The 26,167-nt window shown below is 56.1% G+C and overlaps 2 protein-coding genes across 17 annotated transcripts in view; one reads left to right on the top strand and one right to left on the bottom strand.

Annotated features, from left to right (window-relative positions):
* Positions 1-683: 683 nt before the first annotated feature.
* On the top strand, positions 684-14,323 carry Dpf1 (double PHD fingers 1). 13 transcript variants are annotated; one of them, XM_013125385.3, is made up of 12 exons: positions 684-757; positions 6,001-6,161; positions 6,237-6,344; positions 7,844-7,971; positions 8,204-8,293; positions 9,402-9,480; positions 9,672-9,803; positions 10,703-10,753; positions 10,847-10,966; positions 12,318-12,430; positions 12,950-13,061; positions 13,208-14,323. In XM_013125385.3, exons 1-12 carry the CDS (start codon positions 726-728, stop codon positions 13,276-13,278), a joined length of 1,197 nt encoding a protein of 398 aa, XP_012980839.1. In that variant the 5' UTR covers positions 684-725; the 3' UTR covers positions 13,279-14,323. The 13 variants fall into 13 exon arrangements, with proteins under 13 accessions (XP_012980839.1, XP_012980842.1, XP_005086253.1 ...); XM_005086196.4 differs by having other exon boundaries at positions 690-757; positions 12,980-13,061; XM_005086195.4 differs by lacking the exon at positions 684-757 and adding an exon at positions 4,565-4,693.
* A 2,855-nt stretch (positions 14,324-17,178) lies between these two features.
* Positions 17,179-26,167, bottom strand: part of Sipa1l3 (signal induced proliferation associated 1 like 3) — a 204,898-nt gene continuing 195,909 nt past the window's right edge. For all 4 annotated transcript variants that reach the window (XM_040734703.1, XM_040734707.1, XM_040734705.1 and 1 more), the window contains 4 exons: positions 24,210-24,353; positions 22,040-22,175; positions 20,658-20,739; positions 17,179-19,072 (listed from right to left, as the gene is read on the bottom strand). In XM_040734703.1, coding sequence (XP_040590637.1) covers positions 18,929-19,072; positions 20,658-20,739; positions 22,040-22,175; positions 24,210-24,353 — 506 coding nt within the window. In that variant the 3' untranslated portion in view covers positions 17,179-18,928. The remainder of the gene's footprint in view (positions 19,073-20,657; positions 20,740-22,039; positions 22,176-24,209; positions 24,354-26,167) is intronic.

Genomic DNA, 26,167 nt, shown 5'->3' with positions numbered 1-26,167 from the left:
AGACCCCTGAAGCTGGGGTTAACAGGTGATCGTGGCCAGTCCAACGTGGGTGCTGGGAACCGAACCTGGGTCCTTTGGAAACACAGGAAGAACTCTTAACTGCTGAACAGCCTCTCCAGCACTAGAATCTGAACTCCTGCTATATTCCCAGTGCTTAGTGGAGTGCTGACCATAGATGCTCAGTCAATGAACAAAGACATTAACCAAACCCTTCTGTTCCAGGACAGTTTTACAGGTTAGAGCCACTCAGACAAGCAGGCACAGAAAAAAATATTCCACACATCCTGTGGGTCATCCACATCCCTTGGGGTTGGTGGTGGCGGTAGTGGTGTACTGGACTAGATGGTGGAGGAAGCCCCAGCTGGGAACCAAGCATCCCCAGAATGGGAAGGAAGGATGCTCTGGAGGGATAACCAACCCCGCCCTGTATCCCTAGCAACCAATGGGTTCGCCATCCTCCCAACGGCCCCTGGGACGTGTAGTCCCTGCAGGGGCGCCCTCGGGCGCTGCCGCGCGCCCCTAGACTCCAGGTCCCGTCGTGCGCTGGGAGGCGCGGGGATTGGCTGAGCCCCGCCCCCGGTCCGCCCCGCTTCGCTCGCGCCGCAGCCCCAAGAATGAATGAAATCGTAGCGCGCTGGGCGGCAGAGCGGGCGGCACAGGCCGGGCTGGGCCCGCGCGCGGCGGCAGCAGCGCCCCGGGCCGGAGGCGGCCCAGTCGAGCGGGCCATGGCCACCGCCATTCAGAACCCGCTCAAGTCGTGAGTGTCCCCTCCCCAGTCTGGACCCCCTTACCCAGGAGCTGATTCTCCCCCAGCACTCCCCGGGGCCGGGGTGGGGGACGCAGCGCGTGGATGGTATGGAGATACTCGGGGACCCCCTGTGCGGCCCCACTCCCCTGCAAGCCCTCCACCCCCTGTCGCCCTCTGGGGTTAGGTACGAGAGCCCTTCTGGGTCGCGAGGGCTCCTCTTCTTTGTGGCTGTCAGTGAAGGAATGTGGCGCGGGCTAGGGGGTGGCGGAGGCCGTGTCCCCACCCAGAGTGGGGGTAGGGGCTTCGCTCGTCTACTCCATCTCTGCTCCTCGGCGTCTTGGGGAGGGTGCACGAGTGCCCCGGGCGGGTGGGAGGTACCAACCTCTAAGTGCGGACCTGGATCCCCGCGCTTCTCACCACCCATTCCCCTCATCAAAGCACCATCCTCTTGTCCGGGTCTTCCTCCCGGAGCCCCGCGGCTGCAGAGTGGGAGCCGGGACCATCCCCGTTTGAGTCCTTGCTGTCTCCTCTCTTTGCTCGCGGGTTTCCGAGACCTACAACTCCCGGCGTCTGCGTCGGCTCGGACCGTGGCAGCCCTCCCTCTCCCCGCCCATACCCATCTAACGCGAGCGCCTCCCATCCGTTTGAGGACCCGTGCCTCGGGAGCCGGTGCTGGGAGCGCCTCCCTCTCCGGGAATTCCCTCCCTTTCGGCTGTCGCTACTCTCCTTTGAGCGCTGGCCTCCCGCTGGGCCCGGTGACTAGGAACCGGGACGCCTGGGTCGGAGGCTAGCCCCTCCCCGCTTTCTGCCACCCGACGCCGCCTTCTCCTTTTCGTATCTCCCTCTCTCGGTCCTTCCCCGGGATCCCGGACCCCCGGGTCCCGGCGCGCTCCCCCCCTCCTTTCCCAGGCGGTGACAGCCGGCTACGAGTGACAGGAGCGTGGCCGCTCCCGCCCTCTCTCGCTGCAGGAGAGCGGCACTCCCCTCCCCCGCTCCCGGCCGGGCGGAGGAGGCGGAGGGCGAGCGCCCGCGGCGCCGCACAAAGGGGCCGGGGCTATCCCCCCCTTTCCCCACCCCCTGCACTTACAGACTTGACCTTGAGCCTGGAGCGTTGGGGTGACGGGGGGGGGCGTGTGCCTCCACCCCCATCCACCTACAGAAGGGTCGTTTGAACCAAAACCCCTCCCCAGTTGCTTCTGTGTCTGGGATGGGGGAGAGGGATGAGAGTTGGGGGGGCAGGGATTTACAGGCACACGCCCACAAGGAGACCGTCTGGTGCCTGGGTCAGTGTGAGGGGGAGGGCAATGGGAACACATTACGCTTCCCTCTGCCTCTAAGTCACACACACAGAGGTCCCTGCCGTTTGGAGGGCTGTCCTGAGAACGGTGTATGCTGGAGTTCCAGACTGGGCCGGTGGGACTGTAGACTCGTTGGAGGGAGTATGTTTGGAGAGCACTCTGCAGGAGTGTAGAGGACAGTCAGAGAGGACTGGCCACGCTCTCTCTCTTCTGGCCACTTTCCAAAGGGCCTATCGGACTGGAATTGGAGACGCACTCGTCCCTAAGGGATGCCAGAGCCACAGGTCGCGGTGGCTCACACCTTTAACCTCAGCTCCAGGGAGGCGGACGCAGGTGGACCTCTGCCAGCTTGGCTTATACAGTGAGCCCCAGGCCTGCTAGGGCTAGAGCCAAATCCCCTCGGGAAGGCGAGCCCATTGGCACCAGCTGTAGCTCGCCATGCCTGAATTCACACTTGGCTCGAAGCCTCTGGTTTCCTGCTCTGGGCCTCAGTGTTACCGAGTGTGGGTTGGGCGGTGTAACTGTGTATATTACCTCATGGGGGCAGCAGTGAGGCTCACAGGGGTCGCTGACTTGGTTAACAGACATGCTCTTGGAGGAGCTCGCGCTTTTTGGTTGTGGGCCGCCGCGCTGGGCTTTATAGTTTTGCGGGGGAGGGGGTTGTTTGTTTTGCTTTGCTTTATTTTTTTTAAGTCAGACTGTTAAAAACTCTCCAGCATAGACTGCCCTCAAACTCAAGCAATCTTCCCGTCTCAACTCTCAGCTAAGCCGTCTGAGAGCTAGATCCCAGCCACGGACCCTCACTAGAGAGGCCATCTTTCTAAAGCACTTTGCCCAGGTCAGGTTCAGGCTCTGGGGAGGGGATCTGGTGGGTGGCGGAGGTGAAGGGAAGGCGACAGGGAGCCTCTGAGCTGAAGGAAAGGGCGTATCATGACAGGGGGGCAGCCCTGGGGTGTGGAGAGGAGGCTGAGTGAGAGGTACCAGCGTCCCTCACTTAGTTCCGGGCAGGAAGTGAATCAGGTGCCCCCCTACCTACACTGGGGGAGGAAGGGGTGGGTCAAGGTCTTGGATGCCTTGGGTGTGTGGATGGGGGCATTTGTGGAAGGGAGTTAAGACTGGGGTTGTGTGTAGTTCAGGAAATCTTGAGTCTTAGCCGGGGCGGGTGGAACACCCCCTGCTGGACAACGGCGTATTTGTATTAACACTTGATATGCTAATTTATGCAGCCACTCAAATCAAAGTGGTAAGTTATTCCCCAGAGGGTGGGGCTGAGAGATGGAGCGCACACGCACGAGTGTGTGTGTGTGTGTGTGTGTGTGTGTGAGAGAGAGAGAGAGAGAGAGAGAGAGAGAGAGAGAGAGAGAGAGAGAGAGAGAGAGAGAGAGAGAGAGAGAGAGAGAGGTTCTGTTAGGGTAGGGACTGTGGATAGCAGTAAGAGAAAAATGGATGACCAGGTGAATGAATCTTCCAGTACTACCTTCAGACAGCAGTCAGGGTAAGCTTTCTCCTCCATATCTGAAAGTCCTCGTCTGGAAAATAAGGATAGCAATAGTTTAGCCCGGAGAGAGCTGTGTTTACGCAAACGCTAAGCATTCACTCAACGTATATTTGTTGACCGCCTACTTGGGGCAGGCACTATTCTTTCTAATAGCAGCGTCACCACTTTATGCCTTGGTACATATGAGATCCTCTTTGTAGATGTCTTCTCTGTGGAATAAATGGATTTATTAGTACCTGCCAGGTACTGTTTCTTCATCTGGGGCTTCGATTGAACCCATGGGCTTTCAATTACTTTCTTTTACTAGAACTGAACCCCAAGCCCTATTATGTATCTTTGGAAACACTTTACAGCGCCTGGTGTGGTGTCACACACCCATGGGAGGCAGAGGCAGGAGAATCGTAGTTTGGGGCCAGCTTGAACTGGACAGTAAGATTCTGTACTAAAAAAGCTACTTACCTGCTCCTCATCTAATCTCCAGTACCATGAGGTATTATAACTATTTTCCAAAGGAGGAGACAGGCCCACAAAGGTTAAGTCATGTGCCCGAAGTCCTATCAGCGAGGATTTGAGCCCAAGAAGAATGACGACAGTCCTGTAGTCCTGCAGGAGTGGACCCGGGTGACCGCGACAGTCAGCCCCGGGACACCATAGGTTCTCCAGAGTTTGGAGGGCATGGCGGGAGAGGCGGCGCCTACTCCGGCATGCTGGTGACACGGCTGGGTGGGCACTTTGGCGGTCTGGACGCCTGTGGCTGGGCGTGAGTGGGGCGTGTGAGTCCGCGAGTGTAGTGTGACTGTGTGTAGGCTGCCATGTGCGCGCGTGTGCGTGCATGCGTCTGTGCACGTGGGGCCGGGGAGTGCGTGCGAGTGAGCGTGTGTGAACCACGGCGTGATCCTCCATCCCCCCGCCCCCACCCCACCCCCCCCCGGGTCTGAGGACCCGCCGGGGACTACCACTCCCGGCATGGCCCGGGCGGCCCGCCCCGCCGTTCTGATTGGCTGAGATCCGCGTGCTCCCGCCCCCCGGGAATGAATGGATGGGCGGCCTCAGCGCCCGCCCGACCGCTGGGAGGACCGACCCGGCAGGGACCTGCTGGGGGCAGGACCCGGGGAGCAAGATGGCCACGGTCATCCCCGGCCCCCTGAGGTGGTGCGGGCGGGCGGGCGGGGGCGGGGGCCGGGGGAGTCCGCGCGGGCGGGTCCTGCGCGGCGGCGCACGCGTGTGTGTGTGTGGGGGGGGGCCGCTGGGGGTGGGGCCGCTGGGGTGTCAGGGGGCTGTCACCGTGCGCGGGGGTGCGAGCGTGTGTGGCCGTGGGTGTCTGGCGAGATGATGTCCGACGCGCTGCTCCTGGACGGGTGGGGGAGGCGGGGGAGGGGTCTCCCCGGGTTTTGGGGGGAAGGGGGTCATGCCCCCCTCCCAGGGATGCCCGGGTCTGAAAGAGGGTAAAACGGCTTAGGGAACCTGGGCCTGAGTACACTCGAGTCCAGTCCACGCTACCTTTGTCTCGGGGTGTGGAGTGTGTTGTGCGACTTGTGTATTGCTTTTTGTTTTCTGGCTGAATGTGTGGGTATGTATGTATATGATTTCTTTTATTCCGCACCAGCTATCTGACTGTTTGGGTCTCTTGAGTGTGTGCCCGTGTCTGGTGAAACTGCACCATTTATTGCTGTGTCTTTGGGGATATGTGTGAGCATGGGCAGACTTGACTGTCCCCTGTTTCCCAGGCGTGTGCTGGTGTTTGGGAATGTATTTTAAAATCTGGGTTTCTGTTTTCCCCGGGTGTGAAAGTGTGAGTGTGCGACTGTGTAAATCTCTGTGATTTCTTTGTTATTGTGTGTTTGACATAGTGTCTTTGGGTAGATGTGTGAGCGCATGTGAAATGCTTCCCGAGCCCGTCTTTGGACAGTGTGTGGCTGTTGCGATGTGTGCGTGTCGTACGTTTCCATGCCGTGGCTCTTTGTGGACAATTTGTTTATCTTGTGGTCTTCGGGTACATGACGTGCAAAGGTAGTTTTATGGCCTGTTTCTGACTTGGGATATTTGTGTTCTGCAAGAGATGTGTGTGTGTGTGTGTGCCGGGGGGTTGGATGTGTTTGCTTCTCCTTTGTGAATATTGGGATATGTTTCTCTTTGTGTGTGAATCCCGTGTGGCCATGTGCGATTTGTTTGTTTTGGGTGTTTGGCTACGTTCATGTGTGGATGGGTCCCGGTGTGCTTCGGTCTGTGAACGCTTCTTACCCTGAGACATAATCAAGTTCCAGGTAGCTGCCTCCCAGCCAGCAGCCTGCCCCGCCCCCGGGCCCCGACGGGTGGGAGGAGGGGGAGGTGAAGGTGGCCCTGGCTGGTTTGCCCTGTGCAGACCCGCGGGAACGGGCGGCCGGGGGAGGGTGCTGGGCCTCCCCGCGCCAGCCCTCGCTGACAGCCGCCCGCCCGCTGCTCGCCCGCCCCCTCAGCCTCGGCGAGGACTTCTACCGGGAGGCCATCGAGCACTGCCGCAGCTACAACGCGCGCCTGTGCGCCGAGCGCAGCCTGCGCCTGCCCTTTCTCGACTCGCAGACCGGTGTGGCCCAGAACAACTGCTACATCTGGATGGAGAAGACCCACCGGGGGCCTGGTACCCGCCGCGAGGCCGGGGCGGGGCGGGGCCTGCGTCCCGGGGCCTCACCCTCACAGCCTCTTTCTCCTCCAGGTTTGGCCCCAGGACAGATCTACACTTACCCCGCCCGCTGCTGGAGGAAGAAACGGAGACTCAACATCCTGGAGGACCCCAGGCTGCGGCCCTGCGAGTACAAGATCGGTGGGTGGAGCTGTGTCCCCTGCGCCTGCTGGGGCCCCCATCGGAGTCCTCAGCGCCTCGGCTGCCAGTCCGAGCATAGCCTTTATTTTCCCCGATGTCTTGAGTTACTTCCTTTGAGTTTTTGAGCTTCCAACTGTACCTGCCACGTGGGCCGTGGCCGAGCAGGTGTATGGAAGGACACCGTGTTATCTGTGTCTATATGTATCAACTAACTGTATCTGCTCCCCAGTGAGTTGGGGTACACCCCTGTCCAGCTGTGTTTCTCTCTGTGGGTGCTGGAGGGCATCTGGCTGTCTCCCTGTGCGTTTGGATGAGTTAGTAGTGTTTCTCAACCTGTGTGTGGCGACCTTTTGGGTTCGTGTATACCAGATGTTTACATTGTTTCACAAGAGTAGCAAAAGCAACGAAATACTTTTCAGGTTGAAACAACATGAGGAACTGTACTACGGGGTCACAACGTTGGGGAAGTTGAGAACCACTGAGTTGAGTGTCTAATTGTAACTGTTGCTGGGTGTATCGGAGTGCCTGGAGTGCCTGTTTCTTTGTAGGTGTTTCCAAGTGAGGGTATGTGTCAGAAGGTGTGTGTGTGTGTGGTGTATATCTACCTCTTCTGGGGGTACCTCTTCTGGGGGTATCTATGGTTCCATCAGCACGTCCTGCTGAGGTTCCTGATGCTGTGGAATTACTGTGGGAGATTTTCTGCTTGTTTCTGTGTTAGATGCTTCTTGAGGTGTGTGCTAGTTCATAGACTGACTGGAGTTAGGGCTTTCCCATGAAAGGCAGACACTGGTGTCTGTGCCCCCCCCCGTGTGTGTGTGTGTGTGTGTGTGTGTGTGTGTGTGTGTGTGTGTAGGTCTGCTTGTATCGGGAGTACAGGAGTGCTGGCTGGCTGTGTCTTCCTGTGTGTGTGAGACTTTCAAGTGAGCTACCGGTGTTTCTCTGTGGATGTCTGTGGGTGTTGGGGTGTGTCACAGGGCCTGCCCGTGTCTTCCTAACTAGTGTGGGCTCTGCCATCTCCTTCCAGTGCCTCTGCATTTCAGGTTTAACTGTGTGTCTTCTGTGGAGCTATAGTCAAAGGTCTGGTGTGCCTGACCACCTATCTGCATATCCTGCATGCGTGTCTGTGAGCACCCTATTCAAATGGTTAACTTTCTGTGGGTGTGTCTGAGGGCTGGGCTTTCACTACACGGGTGTTTATGAGGGCCTATATTGTTGCTGACGGTTTCTGGGCATATCCAGCATTCTGGCCTTGTCTTTTTTATTGAGTTGAGCTGAGAGTGCGGCTGTGTCTCCCCAGGATCTGGGCACACTTTCCAGGGCCTGAGGTTGAGTCTTCATGTCCTTGTTGGCTGAGTGTGGGAGAGCCTGTCCCTGCCACAAGGGCCATGCCTGTGTCCAGCGGCTCCCCCTTACTCCCCCCTCCCCCGCCCCCCTGCAACCTGGGCACTCTGATCACAGTCTCCTCAACTGACACTGCTTTTCCTGTGGACTGTCCCCAGATTGTGAGGTGCCCCTGAAGAAGGAGGGTGGCCTTCCAGAAGGGCCCGTCCTCGAGGCTCTGTTGTGCGCCGAGACAGGAGAGAAGAAAGTGGAGCTGAAGGAGGAGGAGACCATCATGGACTGTCAGGTAGGAGCTCCCACCCTGGCTGCAGGGCTGGCTCACCCTGTCGCCTGTCACCACTTGGCCTTCCTGCTCTGAAGCACCTGGCTCCACAGGGCCTCTGGGTACCCTACGTCTCCATCCCCCCAGAAACACCTCTGCTTGTAGAAGGTTCCTGGCTTGCTTTCCCTCCCCCCACCTGCAGCACACCAGTGCCCCCACCTTCTTGACCCCCCAATCTCCCTTCTACTGGGCCCAGAAACAGCAGTTGCTGGAGTTTCCGCATGATCTCGAGGTAGAAGACTTGGAGGAAGACATTCCCAGGAGGAAGAACAGGGCCAAAGGAAAGGTATCTTCCAGAAGCTTCTCCCCACCACCTCCTCCCCAGAGCTGTATGTAGGAGTAGAGACTCAGAGAATGATAAATATTTGCAAAAAAAAGAAAAAAAGGGCTTGTGCAGTGGATCAGAGCTGTCCACAGAGCTGGGTGTGGTGCTCCACACACAGAGTCCCAGCACCTGGGAGGCTGAGGCAGGAGAATTGCCTCAAGTTTGAGACAAGTGAGTTCCAGACTATTCTAAACTACATAAAGAGACACTGTGCAAAAAGAAATTAACAAGAAAATTCTAAACCAAGCCAACTACCCAAACAACAACCCCCCACACTCCCTCCCACACACACAACACAGAACAAACAAAAATCTTCTGCCTGATACCCTTAATCCCAGCACTCAGGAGACAGAGACAGGTGGATCTCTGTGAGTTTGAGGCCAGCCTGGTCTACAGAGTGAGTTCGGGGACAGCTAGGGCTACACAGAGAAACCCTATCACAAGCAAAACAAAACAAAAACAAAAATCTCCAATAAAAGCAATAAAAATGTTCTAGAGTACACCTTTAATCTCAGCACTAGGGAGGCCGAGACAAGAGGATCTCTGTGAGTTCAAGGCCAGCCTGATCTATGCAGTGAGCTCCAGAACAGCCAGGGCTACAGGGAGAGACCCTGTCTCCAAACAGCAACGACAAAAAGAATTCTCTTCATGGTTGTCCCGAGAGAAGTCGTATAGCTAGAAAGTCTGCTCAGTTTCATGTGGAGGTTTAATTGCTGTTGTGGGGTGCGGATGGAACCCAGAGTTTCATACTCACATGACACCTGCTCTGTCACTGAGCCACACAGCCCCAGGACTGAAAAGAAAAATTAATTTTTTTTTCAGTTTGACTGTCAAGTCTAAATGAAGAAACCCAGTAAAGCATGGCAGCAAACCCATAATCCAGAGGCAGAGGGTCACTGCGTGGCCATCCTCTTCTACATAGTGAGTTCCAGGCCAGCCAGGGCTACTTAGTGAAACCCTGTCTCCAACAGCAGCAACAGCAACAACAGACAAACTCAAAAAAACCCTAAGAATGATGAGCCTTTCCCTGGTTTTCTGGTTTCCTTACTCCTAACCCTCCTCCCCGCAGGCATATGGCATTGGCGGTCTTAGGAAACGCCAGGACACCGCTTCCCTGGAGGACCGAGACAAGCCGTACGTCTGTGATAGTGAGTTCTGCAGAGGGGGAAAAAAAGAGGCAGCGTGGGGCCCAGTGACCTCACACATTATGGCCCTTGTTCTGGTCCTGGCTCTTGGGGAAAGGGGGTGTTCTCTGGGAGAGGGCATGGTGTGATCCTGGAGGCCAGGGTGGAGGAGGTGGCCACAGTGTCTGACAACTGCCTACTCACTCACCCTTCAGTCTGTGGGAAGAGGTATAAAAACCGTCCAGGGCTCAGCTACCACTACACCCACACCCACCTGGCTGAGGAGGAGGGGGAGGAGCACACTGAGCGCCACGCCCTGCCTTTCCACCGGAAAAACAACCATAAACGTGAGTTGGAGGGTCAGCGCTGATGGGGGAGATGCCCAGGGGTGCATTGGGGGCAACAGAGCCTGGTGGCGGCTGGGGAAGGGGAGGTGGGGGCACATTAGACACTTCTGGAAAATCTCCAGCCTAACAGTCCCTCCCCCACCGACCATAGGGATGCTGGCTCTGGGGTTGCCATGACAACCAACCAACCATCTCTCTCTCTCTCTCTCTCTCTCTCTCTCTCTCTCTCTCTCTCTCTCTCTCTCTCTCTCTCTCTCTCTCTCTCCCTCCCTCCCTCCCTCTCTCCCTCTCATTCTCTCATTCTCTCTCCCTCACTCCCTGCCCGGGCATAATATTTCTGGGTCTGATTTATTGTTTCAATTAGAGCTTTGGGGGGTGATAGATGCCTCTTCTCCCTCTCAGGGCCTCCCTTATTCCCTTCTCTGCTATGTTAGGATCCAGGGGCAAGGTCTGTGGCCCCCAGGGCCCTTGACACCCACCCACACCGGCTCCATGCCATGAAGGCTGAGCTGAGGGGGAAGGGAGCTGTCTCTCACCTGCCCCTCAGAGTGAGCTCAACAGCCTCAGGCCAGGCCCAGAACCTCCTGTGCTCTCGGCCTCCTGAGTAGGTCTCCGTACCAGATCTTGCAGAAGAACTGTCTGCTAATTGCTGGCCTAGGCAAACAGACTTGAGGGTGCACACAGGGCTTTTGCTAAGGTTATACCTATTTTCCACACTCTTACCCAAATAAAAAGGACATACAGTTATGCCAAGTTTTGGTGAGGTCTGCCCCTCCCCCAGCTGTCCCCCCCCTTGCTGCTTCCCAGTGCCTGGGCCAAGGGTCCACCCCTGGGGCTGAGGCTGGGGACAGATGGGACCTTGCCTATAGTAAGAGCCCCTTTCTGTCCCCCACCCCCAGAGTTTTACAAAGAATTGGCCTGGGTCCCTGAGGCACAGAGGAAACACACAGGTAGGGACACCTCCCTCCGTCCCGACTACTGCAGCAGTGTTTGAGTAGGGTGTCCCAGCTCCTCTGTGCCCACCGCTGCCTGCTGTCTTTCAGCCAAGAAAGCACCAGACGGTACTGTCATCCCCAATGGCTACTGTGACTTTTGCCTGGGAGGCTCCAAGAAGACTGGGTGTCCCGAGGACCTCATCTCCTGTGCAGATTGCGGGCGATCAGGTGACACTCACCGCGGTTTTTTTTTTTTTGTTTGTTTGTTTTGTTTTTTTGGTTTTTCGAGACAGGGTTTCTCTGTGGCTTTTTTGGAGGCTGTCCTGGAACTCTCTCTGTAGACCAGGCTGGCCTCAAACTCAGAGATCCGCCTGCCTGCCTCCCTCCCGAGTGCTGGGATTAAAGGCGTGCGCCACCAACGCCCGGCAATACTCACTGCATTTTACTGGAAGGTGCAGGGGAGGGGACACCCCAGAACTCGGATTTGGGCAATGCCCCGGGGCTCAGTGGTTTGGCGGAGCCTGGGGGCTGCCCCTGCTGCGAAGGACTGTGGGAAACTGCGTGGGATCAGTGTAGGAACAGTATGAGGTTCCTACTGTTTTCCCTGGCGTGGAGAGTGGACAGGAGCTGCCAGGGCATTGTGGGTAGGGGACTGAGGTACGGGAGTAATGAATTGCACCACCTGGCTGCTGTGGAAAACAGACTTGAACTGTGGTTAATAGAGTGCGGTTGCTCACGGAGGCCTCATGGGTAGTAAGGCTGGCTGCTTCAGTAGCATGGGTAATGGATTGTGGCTGTTGCAGGATGGGTTGTCCTGGCAATTTAATACAATGGAATGTGACGGTTACGGCATAGTGGACCGTGGCTGTGGGGACCCAGTACTGTGGCAGCGTGGCCAGTCGCTCCAGCTGTCGGGCGGGGTGGGCTGTTGGTGTCTGGCTCTGTGGGAAGTAGTTGGGTGTTGTGGGCAGTGGCTGCCGGGCTCTGTGGACGGTGGCTGTGGGTGTTGGGTGCTGTGGAAGTGCTGTGTGCAGGGCCACAGGTGTTGGGAGCAGACTGACACTGAGAGTATTTATTGCCAGTGGCAGAGGCTTTGCTGCTGCCTTGTGTGGTGTGGCCTTCGGTTTCACGGAAGCAAGGTGTGGGGACCCTGTCGTGGAACTGGAGGCAGTAGGATCCTGGCTGGGAGAAGGCGGCTGCCACGTTGCTGGGGTTAACAGGAGGGCTGGCCGCTCTGCTGTGGGTGTATTGGAATGCGGCCGTCCAGTGCGGTGCTCAACAGACTGTGGTTGCCACAGTGTTGTGGGTGGTAGAACGTGGTTGCCACAGCACTGTGGGTAATGGAATGCGGTTGCCATGGTATCCTGGGGAGCAGAGTGTGGTTGTCATGGTGGCTGAGTAGGAGACTGTGGTGGCCAACACAGCTGCTGCCAGAAGTCCCGCTTCCGGATGTCTGTCTTGCGGGTAGGGTCCCGCCACAAAGCTCATCTTGACCTCTGAGTCAGGGGTGGGGATAGAGCCATTACTTCCCCAGGGGCCCCATGACCTGCTAACTGCATCCCTGCCTCTCGGTCCCCAGGACATCCCTCGTGTTTACAGTTCACGGTGAACATGACCGCGGCCGTGCGGACCTACCGTTGGCAGTGCATCGAATGCAAATCCTGCAGTCTGTGTGGCACCTCAGAGAATGACGTGAGTGCCTGCCCCGCCTCCGGGCACACCTCCGCTGCCCCTCCAGCCTGGCTCGGCTGCTGTTGCCCCTGAAGCCCAAAGCCTTCCTTGCTCATCACCTCTGGGTGACCAGCAGTCGCGTGCCCTACTGTTGGCACACCTTGATTTGAGCCTGTCCCTGTATGTCCTCTCCCCTCTGACACCTCCCAACCTCCCTTGAGGCTGGCGTTCTTGGTCCCACTATACATAGAAGAGGTTGCTGAGCTCAGGGAGGGAGGATGATGCCTGAGGTCGCCACGGTGAGAGCATGGCAGGGCCAGGATTTGAACCTATGTATACTCATGGCTCCTGAGCTGCTTTGGGCCAGCTGAACATCATTCAGTATTCTGTAGTTACAAAATCCAGACGACACTCTGTGAGTCGACGAGCAAGACCAGTGGGCTCCACGGTACAGACTGCAGAGCCAGCTCTCAGAAAAGCCCCTGGGACCTAGCCCCTGCCCCAGCCCCCCACCCCGGTTTCTGGTGCCCATGCCCCCAGGGTGCCAGCTGGGCGGGTCTCACCCCCCAGGACCAGTTGCTGTTCTGTGATGACTGCGATCGGGGTTACCACATGTACTGCTTGAACCCTCCCATGGCGGAGCCCCCGGAAGGTGAGGGAAGAGGTGGGCGAGACGCGGGGTGGGTGGGTTGGAACTTTGTCTTCCTGGTGGCAGAGACCATGTGCTCTGGGTGGGGACAGGTGGGGGGGGCGCCCTTCTTCGGCTGAGTCTAATTTTGTCTCTGGCTTCCCCCGCAGGGAGCTGGAGTTGCCACCTCTGTCTCCGGCACTTGAAAGAGAAGGCCTCTGCTTACATCACCCTCACTTAGGCCTGGCTCTGCTCCTCCAGGACCTTTGGGTGGTGCTAACTTTCCTGCCTCGAGGAGCTCCTGGCTCTTCCCACCCAGTGTCCCCAGAGGGAGGGAGGGGGTGAGACCCAGAGGGGGAACCGAGGCGTTCTCCCTCTGCAAGTGGAATGTACCCTGTGGGTGGGTGGGTCCTGTAGGGCTCCTCCTGCCCCCCTCCATCCCTTGGCAAATGGGCACCAGGGGCTTCTGCTCCCCTCAAAGCCATACCCCGCCTCTGGGCGGGCATAGGGGGGTAGTGGATGCCAGCTGGGGGCACGGAAAAGCCTTTTTCTAAAGAAAAAGACAAAAAGTTAAAAAAAAAAAGGAAATTAATATATACAAAGAGTCCTATAAAGCCTGGCTGGGTGGAGGGGCACAGCGAAGTGTCTGCTGGGTACCAACGTTACCAGTTTCCTGACTGGCCCCTCCCCGCCCTGTTTCTGGGGTTGCAATTGTCTCAACTCCCCATCTGAGGTGGGCCCCACTCCTTCCTCACACCCAGGCCAGGTGGGCATCGAGCCCACCTACTGCCCTCCCCCAGTACCCACCGTGGATACTGCATGATGTGAAACCATGGTTTTGAACTCTTCCTGCCCCTCCTGGACAGCCCCACCCTGCGCCCACCCGGTGCCTGCCAGGCCCGGGGCATGCGCTGGGGAGGCGGGTGGGGTGAGGCAGGCAGGCAGCCAGCCCGCTGCATCGAGAAGCACAGATTGCAATGGACTCATTTTTTTTCCTCTCTCCTCGGCCCCTTCCCTACCCGGCCAGGCCGGGCTGCCTCCTACCCCCACCTCCCCAGCCACTTTGGGGGTGGCGAGGGGGTGTGGTTGTTTCTTGTGGTTGTGTGTGTTTGTTGTTCGGGTTTTAAAAAGGGAAATCGAGACGGCAAGTGGGGGAGGTGGAGGGTCTGGGGGAGTCTACCCCCAATCCAGGAGTACCCCCCTTGCCACCAAGTCTCCTTTATTGCCTGCCTCTGCTGTGAATTAACTTGTTCTGTGTATTAAACTGGGCCTGACCCCTCTACCAACGACTGCCTCCTTCTCTAACATCTTTTGGGGGTGTCACCAAATGGGGAGCCAAGGGGCCTCATTGGGGTAGAAACTACGGTGGCCAGCCCCCACCTCCTTGCCCCCACACCCTTCCTCCCTCTGGCTTTGTCCCAGCTCCTCCCTCCCTGTCTTGCTGCAGAGAAGAGGGGGATGGGGTGGAGGGGCTCCCACCCAGCCAGCTGTGGTTGCCCTAGCAACGGGCTGCTGCAGCTGCGGCGGGAGGCAGCTCAAAGAGGGAGGTGGGAGTGAGGGCTGGGGGAAGGGAGGGCTGGGAGAGACCCTAAGGCAGCCCCCTCCCAGGCTAGGGTGAGGGGATGGCACCCCAGCATGGCTGGCTGTCACCTGGAATTCCCTGCCCTGGGTGTGGTCAAAGTGGGGAAGGGCAGGAGGACATCGCAAAATACAGGGACGGGGGCGGGGGCGGGGGCGGGGGCGAGCGTGCAGAACCAGGGCACTGATCAGGAGGGAGGAGGACTCTGAGGTCACAAATTTGCTGAATGAATAAAGGACAATGCCGGAGAGATACAGATGAAGAGGGCCCCCAAGAATTCTGAGGGACGAGGACAGGGGCCAAGGATGGAGGACTAGTCCAGGAATTAAAAAATTATTATTTTTTTTAAAAAGCCAGGCTCTGGCAAGACCAGGGGAGGGTGAAGTGGACAGCATTTTGGAGAAGCAGATAATTTACAGGCGAGGGACAGGCAAGGGCCCCAGACAATATGCAGTGATGCAGGTAGACGGTGGCTTTTGGTTAGAAGGCAATGGTAGCAAACCATGTGGCTCAGAATCCCAGCACCGGAGGCTGAGGCAGGAGGATGGCCAGTTCCAGATCGAGTTGGGCTACATTGTGAGCCTGCTCTTAAAAAACGGGGGTGGGGTGGGGGGACAACAGAAATCTGGAGTGCCAGCCAGCTGAGGCCAGAGCTACAGTGCCAGGCTAAGAAGAGGTGTGGGGGAGGGGGAGACAGGGAAAACTGGGGCAAGAAGGGGAAGGGGCCACTGGCAGTGCCGGCGCCATCAGGGCTTGGCGTGCGGGTGCGGGTGTGAGTTGTGGGGTGTTGGGAGACGGTGGTGTGTCTCCCGGGCCAGGAGAGGATGTGAGAACAGTTTGTTCCCAGGTTCCCTCCTGCTTGGCCCGAGTTGGTGGGGGGAGGGCAGGGCTGGAGGATGGGGCCCGGAGGAGGGTGGAGAGTGAGCTTGTCTGAGTAGCTGGGAGGGCTTGGTTCTCCACTGGATATATGCAAAGCCTTCCAGAAGACAATTTTAGGGGGCAGGGGTACGGAGGAGGGTCAGAGTTGAGCTCATACACAAAGAGGCCACGGACAGCTAGTTGTGTGTGTGTGTGGGTGCCATCCTGTTCGGAGAAGCAGTGTTCCCTTGGGATCTTCCCGTGGAATTCCTGAGTCTGAAATCAGTTTGCCTCGGATGTCCACAGATTTGGGTTTTACGTTGCCCCCACCTTGCCTGCAGGAGGGCCAGAGAACCTGATCCTGGCTGAGGTCTCAGGAGTGTGTTGGAGATGCTTCCCTCATGGATGCAGAAGGAGATTCATAATTCCTACCTCTGACCCCTAGAGGCCCGGGCTGCCCTCCACTGCAATCCATTCCTGGCAGAGGGACCCGGTGGAGAGATGCTTTGACCACAGTGGGTGGGGCAGAGTATACAAATGAGGTGGAGGGGAAGGGGTGTGGCTTGCAGCAGGTGGGGCCCTTAGGGGTAGGGCCTTCCATTTTTGAGTCTCACAGACTAGGATGATCTTTTTTTTTTTTTTTTTTTTTTTTGGTTTTCTCTGTATTGTTTTGGAGGCTGTCGGTCCAGCCTGGCCTCAAACTCACAGAGATCCACCTGCCTCTGCCTCCCGAGTGCTGGGATTAAAGGTGTGTGCCACCACTGCCCGGCAACTAGGGTGGTTTTTATTTTACCTGAAATCTTGTGGTTTTGTTTGTTTGGAGACAGGGTCTATATGGCCCTGGCTGTCCTGGAACTCCAGTAGATCAGGCTGGTCTCAAACTCAGAGATCTGGCTGCCTCTGCCTGCCAAGGGCTGGGATTCAAGGCGTGGACTGCCTTGCTCTGCCGAGTTTGTTTGTTTGGTGTTTAAAGCATCAGAAGAGGGGACAGGGTCCCTTGGGTTTGGGGTTGAGCTGTCATGTGACTGCCGGGTGCACGCAGTCCTCTGGAAGAGTATCTGGTGCTCTTGACCACTGAGTCACTTCTAGTTCAGAAGTGTTTTCTCTTTCTTAAGGACTGTATCGCTTATTTTGGGGATAGCACAGGCTGGTCTTCAACTTGCTTTGTGGTTGAGGATGACCGTGAATTCCTGATGTCCCCTCACTTCAAGAGCTGGGGTTACAGATGTGCTCCAACACAACCAGCCTTTTTGTCTCTGAGAGAGGTGGGCTCCTGCTGCAGAGTCCAGGCTGGCCTTGGACTCCCAGGGATCCTCCTGCCTCAGCCTCAGAGTGCTAGGATTACAAGTCGGAGCCATAACACCCGGCTTTTAAAAAGCAGACCACCTGCTTCCCCCTTTTGAGACAGGGTCTCGGTGTGGCCCTCGCTAGCCTGGAGCTTGCGACTTCAAACAGCCTGGCTCAGAACTCAGAGGTCTACCACCTTGTCCCCCAGTGCTGGGATTAAGGGCGTGTGTTACCACGCCTACCCTGCAAACCTAGCTTTTTCTTTAACCTTCAGCACAGTTCTACATCCTGAGGTCAGATTTGTGCAGTCTGGATGCAGAGGAAAAGCTGTATGGCTGGTGAGCTGGGCCGTAGGGGTGTGACATGCATTTAAGGGAGCGCTGATTTCCAGGCAGCTGCCTGCGAGCACACCAGCCATTTCTATGAAACGTTTATTTCCTTTGAAACCTCCTGAAACATGCCAGAAATCTCAAGACAGGGATGGGAAGGGGGTGGGGGGGAGACAATAAAGAATGATAAAAAATCCAAATAGAACAAATCAACATGGAGAAAAAAAAAGCCTGCTGCTATCTCCAGCCATCAGACAGAACATCAACCTCAAATTAAATAAGTCTTTTTTTTTGCAGAAATTCTTACAAAAATAATAGAACAAAACCAAAAATTACAATTTACAATTGTCAATGTACATGATTAGGTCCCCAAAATAATTTGAATGATCTGAAGATTCGAGGAGACACATTAAAGAAAGGGAGAGAAGGAGGGAGGGAGGGTGGGAGGGGCAGGCTCCAGGTCCCGGTCTGAGGGAAGGGGGAGGGGCAGGGACTGGAGAGCCCTTCAGAAAGGGGATCAGGAGAGGAGGGACATCACAGTAGTTGGCCAGGGCTGAGGACACTGGGTAGCCTGGCCTGCCACCATCATTCCACGGTGGGTGGAGGACATGGTGGGCTGCTCCCTCACGACCCAGGGTTCCCCGGGGCCAGAGGTGGGTCACAGGGAGCCGGGGGGTACCCTTCTGCCCTCCAGCCTGGCACATGTGGAGTGTGTGGTCTTAGAGCCCTTCCCTGGAGGTCAAAAGAGAAGGAGAAGGGTCCTGGGCTGAGCTGGGCCATGTGGCCATGGCTCTGGGCTCAATCCATGCTGCCAACTGTTCCCTGCCCCCCACACCCTCTCGGTCCTCACACTGACCCCAGCCCATGGGGACGCATCTTGACCCTGGGTTGGGGGGTCCACAAATCGTGGTCATTCAAACTTGTTCTGGCACAACTCTACATGAAAAAATAAATATATATATATATATTCTTTTCTGTTTGTTTTTTAAAGAAGGAAAAAAAAGGGAATTTGTGTTTCCTGGGTGAGCAGCATAGACCCAGACCGAGCTGCCCCTTATTGCCTTTGGAGAATCAGCATCTCTGGGGGTTGCACTGAGTGCTCCCCGGGGAGCACAGTGAGCGTGTCTGGTGGCCCCTGGGGGCTGGAGTGTGGCCAGGGAGACTTGGAAAAGAAAAGAGGACCAGGCAGGTGAAGGCTGTGTTTCAGCCCTGTCCCCAGGCTCCTCGCTGCCTCTGTAGGGAGGCCATGGCCTAGTTGTGCTAGGAGAGGAGCCCACGGCCGGCCGGGTCAGTAGCTGAAGGCAGAGGGGCCCGTGGCGGCTGGAGAGGAGCTGATAGAAAAAGATCGTATCAACAGTCTTAGCTGTACAAACAGGGTTTCTCAAAGGAGTGGATCTGGATGCTAGGGTTCCTGTCTCTTCTGGGGGCCCCAGGAAAATAATTTAAACTCTATGAAAGTGCTCCTGGTTTCTGTATGGAAGGGGGACTCAGAGGTGATGTCCATGCTGTCTGGAGCCAGAGCACTGGGGAGAGAGGAGCCCTGGCCCATCAGGGAGCAGGGAAGGGCCCATTTGTTCCACAGTTCTCATGCAGGGGCTCCTGGGTGCCTCCCACTCTCCCAGCTCCAGGCAGTGGGGTCCTAGGAACAGGCTCCAAGGCCCGCAGGGCCACAGGGAGCAGCAGAGAGGCTGAGGCTCCGTCAAGCTAGCTCGTTATGCCTGGGGCTCCCAAGTCCCTAGGGGAGGTTGTGAGGCAGTGGGTGCGGGGCCATGGCTGGATGACCTGTCACCCCTGCAGCCGGAAGCCACTGCCTGCCAGCCAGGGAGGCCCAGGGTGCCTCAGAGTTCCTTCTTCTCCCTGCTGAAGAGCTCGGCGAACTTGCGCAGCTGCTCACTGGCGGCCTGAGATTCCTCCTGCAGCCGCTGGTTGTTCTGCCGAAGGCTGGCCACCTCAGACTGCAGCACCACCTTGTCCTGCCTCTCCTGGGAGGGCAAAAAGCTGGGTTAGGTACAGTGGCCAAGGGGGCACAGGCACAGACCACAGCCACTGGGGCCTGAGAGGCCTGGCTGCAAGGGTTCAAATTCCAGCTCTGCATCTCCGGATGGACAATCCTGGGCGAGTTACTTCACATCCTGGCCTTGACTCTGACAGGCAGATTGGGAAGCCTTTGAAGGGGGTTGTTTTTTTAGAAAGGGTCTTACGATGTAGCTCAGGCTGACTTCCAATTTACAGTCCTCTTGTCTTGGCCTCCCCATCACTGGGATGGCTGGGATCACGGGCGTGTACCACCCCTAACAGTTTGAAGTAATCATTCAAAAGTCATGTTATCATCCCACCCCACCCCCACACAGCCGCCAAGCCTCCAGGAGGGCGGTCACCTTCATTTTCCTGGAAGAAAAAGCCAAGCCTCACCACAGCAAGGCTACCTGAGCAGGCTGTGCTCTTCTGAGGGTGCTGTGACATCCTGAGACTGTCAAGGCCACACAGCACTGAGTACTGGGGTGGGGATCTGAACTAGGGTCCCTGCCTTCTGTATTGGGGACACTCTGCTGAGGCGCTGCTGTTTCCTGCCTTGAATTACCCAATATATGAGCTAGTGAAGCCTTCTCCAATCTTGTTTCTCCTCATCCCTCCATACCCTCAGATGGGTACAGTTGCTGCAGATGCAACCGAACATCCTTTGTTACATGTCCTTCCACACAGGACTTTTTTTCTGAGAGAGACGGTTTCTCTTTATGTAGCCTTGACTGTCCTGGAACTCGCTCTGTAGACCAGGCTGCCTTGAACTCACAGAGATCCACCTGCCTCTGCCTCCCCAGTGCTGGGATTAGAGGCGTGCGCCACCAACGCCCAGTAGGGCTCTCTTAAAAATGTCCTGATGCCAGGTGTGGAGGCACACCTGTAATCCCAGCAATGGGGAGACTGAGGCAGGAGGATCAAGGCCATTCTGGGCTATTTCTTACTCAAGTTATTGGCTTTGTCTTGCATGTTAGTCAATGGATAAGCTACTATTCATCCATTTTAACTGATTTATTATTTATGTATGTGTGTATGTGCAGGTGTGTTTACAAGTACATGCGTGTGGAGTGGGTGCCTATCAATCTTCATCTATTTGAGGCAAGGTCTCTCTCTCTCTGAACCCGTGGCTATGATTTCTTTGGATTGGCTGGAAGCCAGCAATTGCCACTGTGACCCTCTCTGGTCTCTGCCCCACGCAGATCTGTGGATTCAGATGCTATGAGACTCAGCTAAAATTCTTATTTTAATTGGCTGGAGACTTTTGCTGTGTGAGTGACCTATAACCTATATTACCATTCTCCCCTTGATGGTCAACATTTGGCTCCCAACAATACAACTGAGGATGACCTTGAACTCCCGATTCTCCTTCCTCCATGACCTGGGCATTACAAGCAACTACCATCATGCCCAGGGACCTAGAGCCTTATGCGTGCTGGACAGGCACTGTACCAACGGAGCCATGTCAAGCGTCCCTATGAGAGCTGCGCTCCTGTGGCCATATTCCGGAGCAGAGGGGAAGGGCAGGCGGAGGCGCGCTGCGGGCCTCACCTTCTGCAGGTCTGTGTGCAGCTGCTTCAGCATTACCTCCAGCTGGTACACCTTGCCTGTCAGGTCCAGGGGCGGCTCCTCACTGGAGAGACAAGGGGTCGGGTCAGTGCTGAGGCCTGCCAGCCTCGGATGAGCAGCTCTGTGGAGAAGCCAGACAGTCCCCTTCCCTCCCTTGGACTCAGGCTATCTGTGGATGTAGGATGAGGAGGCGCTAGGCCAGGCCAGGGCTGGGTGGGGGCTGTCCTGAAATATGCATCTGCCCCCAAGAAGGAAGAACTCACGAGACACAAAGAACTCGCTCAACCTGCTATCTACGTAGCAGTGTGGACTGAGCCCATCACCCCAAGCCCAGAAAGCCCACGGTGGCCAATGGACAACACCACCATCAATGATCATGGGACCTAGGCTACTTTGCTCTAGGTGGTCAGTCTAACAGTCCTTTGTGGCCTGGAAACGTGTCACACCGTTGTTACAGGACAGCAAGCCCAGGCTGGGGCAGAGGAAGCTGTCCACCCAAGTGCTAGGGCCGGGACCCACTTCCTGGGTCCTGGCTTTGGGCAGTCTCCCGGCCCCAGGTCTGCCCGGGGGAGGTGGGAGGGAAAGTGTAGGAGCGGCCCAGGGCCACAGGTCCCCAGAGTCTGTTTTCTATAGCTACAGAGTCCACACTTCCGATAGCAGTCAAGGTCTAAGGCTAAGTAGGGTGTAAAGAAAAAAATATATATACATATCAAATTTTTCCTCCGAAAAGGCTTCCAGTAACCACTAAGTGACATGCAGGCCTGTGGCAAGCAGGCGTCCCCTGTGGGCAACGTGAGCAGATGGATGCTATATGTGCCCTGTTAAGTCCCCTGTGGGCAGCATGGCCCTTAAGGCTTTCTCTGCCTGTCCTTCCCTTTCTGCTGAGTATGAGCACTGTAATTCACTGCATCCAGCTGGAGGGACTGGAGTCAGATGGACGGCAAGGTGGAGCCTGTCTCCTTGTCCCCCCTCCTCAGGGAGCCTCCCCAGGGCGGAGCACTCACAGGATGCTCAGAGAGGGTGAACTGTGATGTCGGGGGCCAGCCTACATCACTGGAGGATCCACCAAGGAGGGGATCAAGCAACAGGCAGATGGAGACGGGAGACAGCCAGGGGACTCTTGGAGGCATGGCTTCAAGTTGGAAGTACAATGAATGACCCAGTATCCCGGGTAGGGGTAGAGTCTGCCTGCCACTCCTGGTCCCCAGAGCACGGTGGGTATAACAACAACTCTTGCCAACAGACAAGGGATAAAGGGACCTCCTGCCCTGGGAGCAAAGGCGCCCACCCGTTCCTTCTTTGTGCAGACATGCTGCCGGCTGAGCCTTGGGGTGATGGATGCCAGTGTTTCGACAGAAACTCACCTCATGGTGGGGGTGGTCCTAGGAGTCTGGGGGCCCCGCTCCAAGCTCAGGTGGCTGTGGACAGGACTGTGTGCAGGAGGTATATCTGGGCTCAGGGCTGGGTCATTCAGAGAGAAGAGTGACACTGCTCTTTGCACTGCAAGGGAACGAGAGGAGGGGACTGAGTTCTTCTGGGTGGGGTAGGCAGGCTTCAGCTTCTCCTTGACTGACGTCTCTTCCTGCAAACCCTGGTCTCCATCCTATTCACGCCTGCTGACCCCTTTCTGAGGCAGGGTCTCATTTTGTAGCCCAGGCTGGCCCTGAACTCAGCGATTCCCGCTTCAGCCTGTTGGATGCTTGGATTTCAGGCATGAGCCCCGTGTTCTCTTTAGAGTCAGTGTCATTCCATAGCTCAGGCTGGCCCCGAACTGCTGGCTTCCCTCCTGTCTCAGTCTTCTGAGTGTCATAATTATTTAGGAAACCAAGCCCGGTTTCCTAAAACTTGTGTTGTTCTAATGACTTCTTTATTTTCTTTTTCTTTTCTTTCTTTTTTGAGACAGGGTTTCTCTGTGTAACAACCCTGCTGTCCTGGAACTTGCTCTGTAAACCAGGTTGGCCTTGAACTCACAGAGATCAGCTTGCCTCTGCCTCCCGAGTGCTGGGATTAAAGGCGTGCGCCACTCAGCCTTTTATTTCTTTTTAAAATTTACTTTTAATTAAATTGTGTGTGTGTGTGTGTGTGTGTGTGTGTGTGTGTGTGTGTGTGTGCCTGTGGAAGCCAGAGAGTGTGTAAGAGTCCCCTGGAGGTGGAGTTACATGTGGATATGAATTCAGATTCTCTGGAAGAAAAGCAAGTTTTCTTAATCAGTAAGCCATTTCTCTAGTACAGAATCCAAAGATTTTAAACAGGATCCTGCTATGCAGCTCAGGCAGGCTCCTGAGACTCAGAGAGCACAGTCTTCTCTTCCTGGCTCTCAGGTCTGGGGCCAAATATCCAATATCCCTCAGAAACTCAGTACAACTATTTTTTTTTTTTTGTTTTTTGTTTTTTCGAGACAGGGTTTCTCTGTACTGTTTTGGAGGCTGTCCTGGAACTCACTTTGTAGACCAGGCTGGCCTCGAACTCACAGAGATCCGCCTGCCTCTGCCTCCCGAGTGCTGGGATTAAAGGCGTGCGCCACCAACGCCCGGCTCAGTACAACTATTAAGGCTCATACTCTACCACTGAGCTACACCCCAGCTCCTCACTGGGGGATTCTAGGCAGGGGCTCTACCATTGAGCCACACCCCCAGACCCTTACTGGGGGATTCTAGGCAGAGGCTCTACTACTGAGCTACACCCCAGCTCCTCACTGGGGAATTCTAGGCAGGGGCTCTACCACTGAGCCACACCCCCAGCTCCTCACTGGGGGATTCTAGGCAGAGGCTCTTCCGCAACTCATCTCTGCACTGCAGTGGTCTTAAGCGCTGTAACAAGCACAAATTCATCTAATACAGCTTGTGGGGCAGAGAGATATTTTATAGATGAGCAACTGAGGCATGAGGGGTTAATGGCTTGTCACAGAGCCTCTCACAGGCAAAGCTGGGGATCACACGTAGGCGGCAGACTCTGGTTTCCTTGTCAACCCATTTGGTACTTCCTCTGCTGGGAGCCAGCCAGCTGAGTTCCATTTTTTTAGATCTGGTCCTGTCCCCACTGCTTGCTCTCCCTCCTAAAGTCAAGTAATTCTTGGTCTGACACTGCCCAGTAATGGGGCCATAAAGGTAAGCCTGATGCCCTTGGAGCCTGTACGTGGTACAACCCTAGCACCACCAAAAAAAAAAAAAAAAAAAGCAAAATGAAACAAATTGACAGAAGTTCCATTTTAGTCAAATGATGTGTACCTAGTTCACAGGGGCCGTGTGATGATGTGATCTAGGTTGGGCTGAGCGGCTGTGCATTCCTGAATTACAAAGAACTTAAGATGGTTGGGCCAGGTCAGGTGTGAGGCCACATCCTTGTAATCCTTGCACTGGAGAGGCTGAGGCAGGAGGGCCACAAGTCTGAGGCCAGGCTGGGGAACTCTGAGGTGGGCATAATGGCACACAAGGTTTTAACTTTGCTCTGTGACTCTGGAACCCAGGTGTGAGGTCCAGCAAAATCCCAGAGATGACCACTGCGGATCAAGGAGGCTGGGCAGAGGTTACCTACCTTCATAGGCCTTGGCAGCATTCACCAGGCTGGACCACTCAAGGCCAGTAGCTGTGTCTGGTAGCGGCATCATTCCAGGGTCAAGCCGCCGCAGGGGCCGGTCCCGTCCATCCGCCAGTGAGAGCTCCGAGGCCGAGATGGTGGCTACGTGGGAAAGTGGGGACATGGAGGTGACTGAGCATGACCTTGAGGAAGGGACCGAAGTGCAGACATTTCACACTGTCCACATCAGGGAGAGGCTTCGGCCGGGCAAGGGCACTGGGATGCTGGGTGTCTGTGTTATGCTGGGTGTCTGTGTGGGCATCTCTCCTTTTGGGACCAGGGGAGGTGTTCCTGAGATGATCTCAGTGCAAAGCTCTGCAGGGGGAGGGGGCACCAGGGAGACCCCCAAGAGGAGAATGCTCCCATGGAGCAGTCGGCACGAAGTCCCCAAGGTGTAAGAAACGCCGAGGAGGCTCGGGTCGCTCAGAATGAGCAGAAGGAGGTAAGTGAGAGCAATGACAAGCCTTATGGTCACCATGAAGACTGAAGTGTATGGCCCTCGTGAAGAGGTGTGCAGGCTACCCCTGGGATGTGATGTCCCCACAGCAATGCTGGAGAATGGGAAGATGTCCTCACAGTCCCATGGACTTATGGGAAGATGTCCTCACAGTCCCATGGACTTATGGGAAGATGTCCTCACAGTCCCATGGACTTATGGGAAGATGTCCTCACAGTCCCATGGACTTATGGGAAGATGTCCTCACAGTCCCATGGACTTATGGGAAGATGTCCTCACAGTCCCATGGACTTATGGGAAGATGTCCTCACAGTCCCATGGACTTATGGGAAGATGTCCTCACAGTCCCATGGACTTATGGGAAGATGTCCTCACAGTCCCATGGACTTATGGGAAGATGTCCTCACAGTCCCATGGACTTATGGGAAGATGTCCTCACAGTCCCATGGACTTATGGGAAGATGTCCTCACAGTCCCATGGACTTATGGGAAGATGTCCTCACAGTCCCATGGACTTATGGGAAGATGTCCTCACAGTCCCATGGACTTATGGGAAGATGTCCTCACAGTCCCATGGACTTATGGGAAGATGTCCTCACAGTCCCATGGACTTATGGGAAGATGTCCTCACAGTCCCATGGACTTATGGGAAGATGTCCTCACAGTCCCATGGACTTATGGGAAGATGTCCTCACAGTCCCATGGACTTATGGGAAGATGTCCTCACAGTCCCATGGACTTATGGGAAGATGTCCTCGCAGTCCCATGGACTTATGGGAAGATGTCCTCACAGTCCCATGGACTTATGGGAAGATGTCCTCGCAGTCCCATGGACTTATGGTCCATCAAAGGCTTTGTGATCACCTCCAGATTTGTTCTTGCAGCAACACTCAGCACCCCTGAAATTCTGAGATGTGTCTGTGAGGCCTGACAAACAGAGGCTACCAGGCCTTGTCCTTAGGGGAAGGCAGCGGATGGAGCTGTAATGGGGAAACAGTGCAGAGCGTTCAGGCAGGATCGGGACAGGAGAACCCGGACGCTACGGGCTTGACAGGTGCAGAGAGGGACGCGGGGCCCAGACGGAGAATGTGGCAGAGACGGAGGAAGGAGCTCACATCTGCCTGTCGCGTCTGGACCTACACGCACAGTACTCTCTCCGCTTCTTCTGGCTTGTATTGGGTATGCCCTGTGTGCCAGGCCCCACCTAGGAGCAGGCAGGGTATCAAGGCTGAGGGCAGAGGCACGAGACCAGGGTGGACTTAGGAAGCATGGAGGCACCGCTGTGTGCTATCGTCAAGGGACAGCTAGGGTGCTCTGTCAGGAGGGCAGGAAGATCATACCAGAGCACGGGGAGACAGCCAACAAAGAGCAGTTGCTGTCAGACTGAAGGAAGAGGGTGAATTACAGGAGGAGGGATGAGCACCCCAGGGGTGCCTTGAGGAATAGGGCTGAGGCAGGG

Source organism: Mesocricetus auratus, unplaced genomic scaffold, assembly GCF_017639785.1.
Source record: "Mesocricetus auratus isolate SY011 unplaced genomic scaffold, BCM_Maur_2.0 Super-Scaffold_100038, whole genome shotgun sequence".
Classification (NCBI taxonomy): domain Eukaryota; kingdom Metazoa; phylum Chordata; class Mammalia; order Rodentia; family Cricetidae; genus Mesocricetus; species Mesocricetus auratus.
The sequence above is the reverse complement of the archived record's forward strand: the minus strand, read 5'-3'. Positions and strand labels throughout refer to the sequence as shown.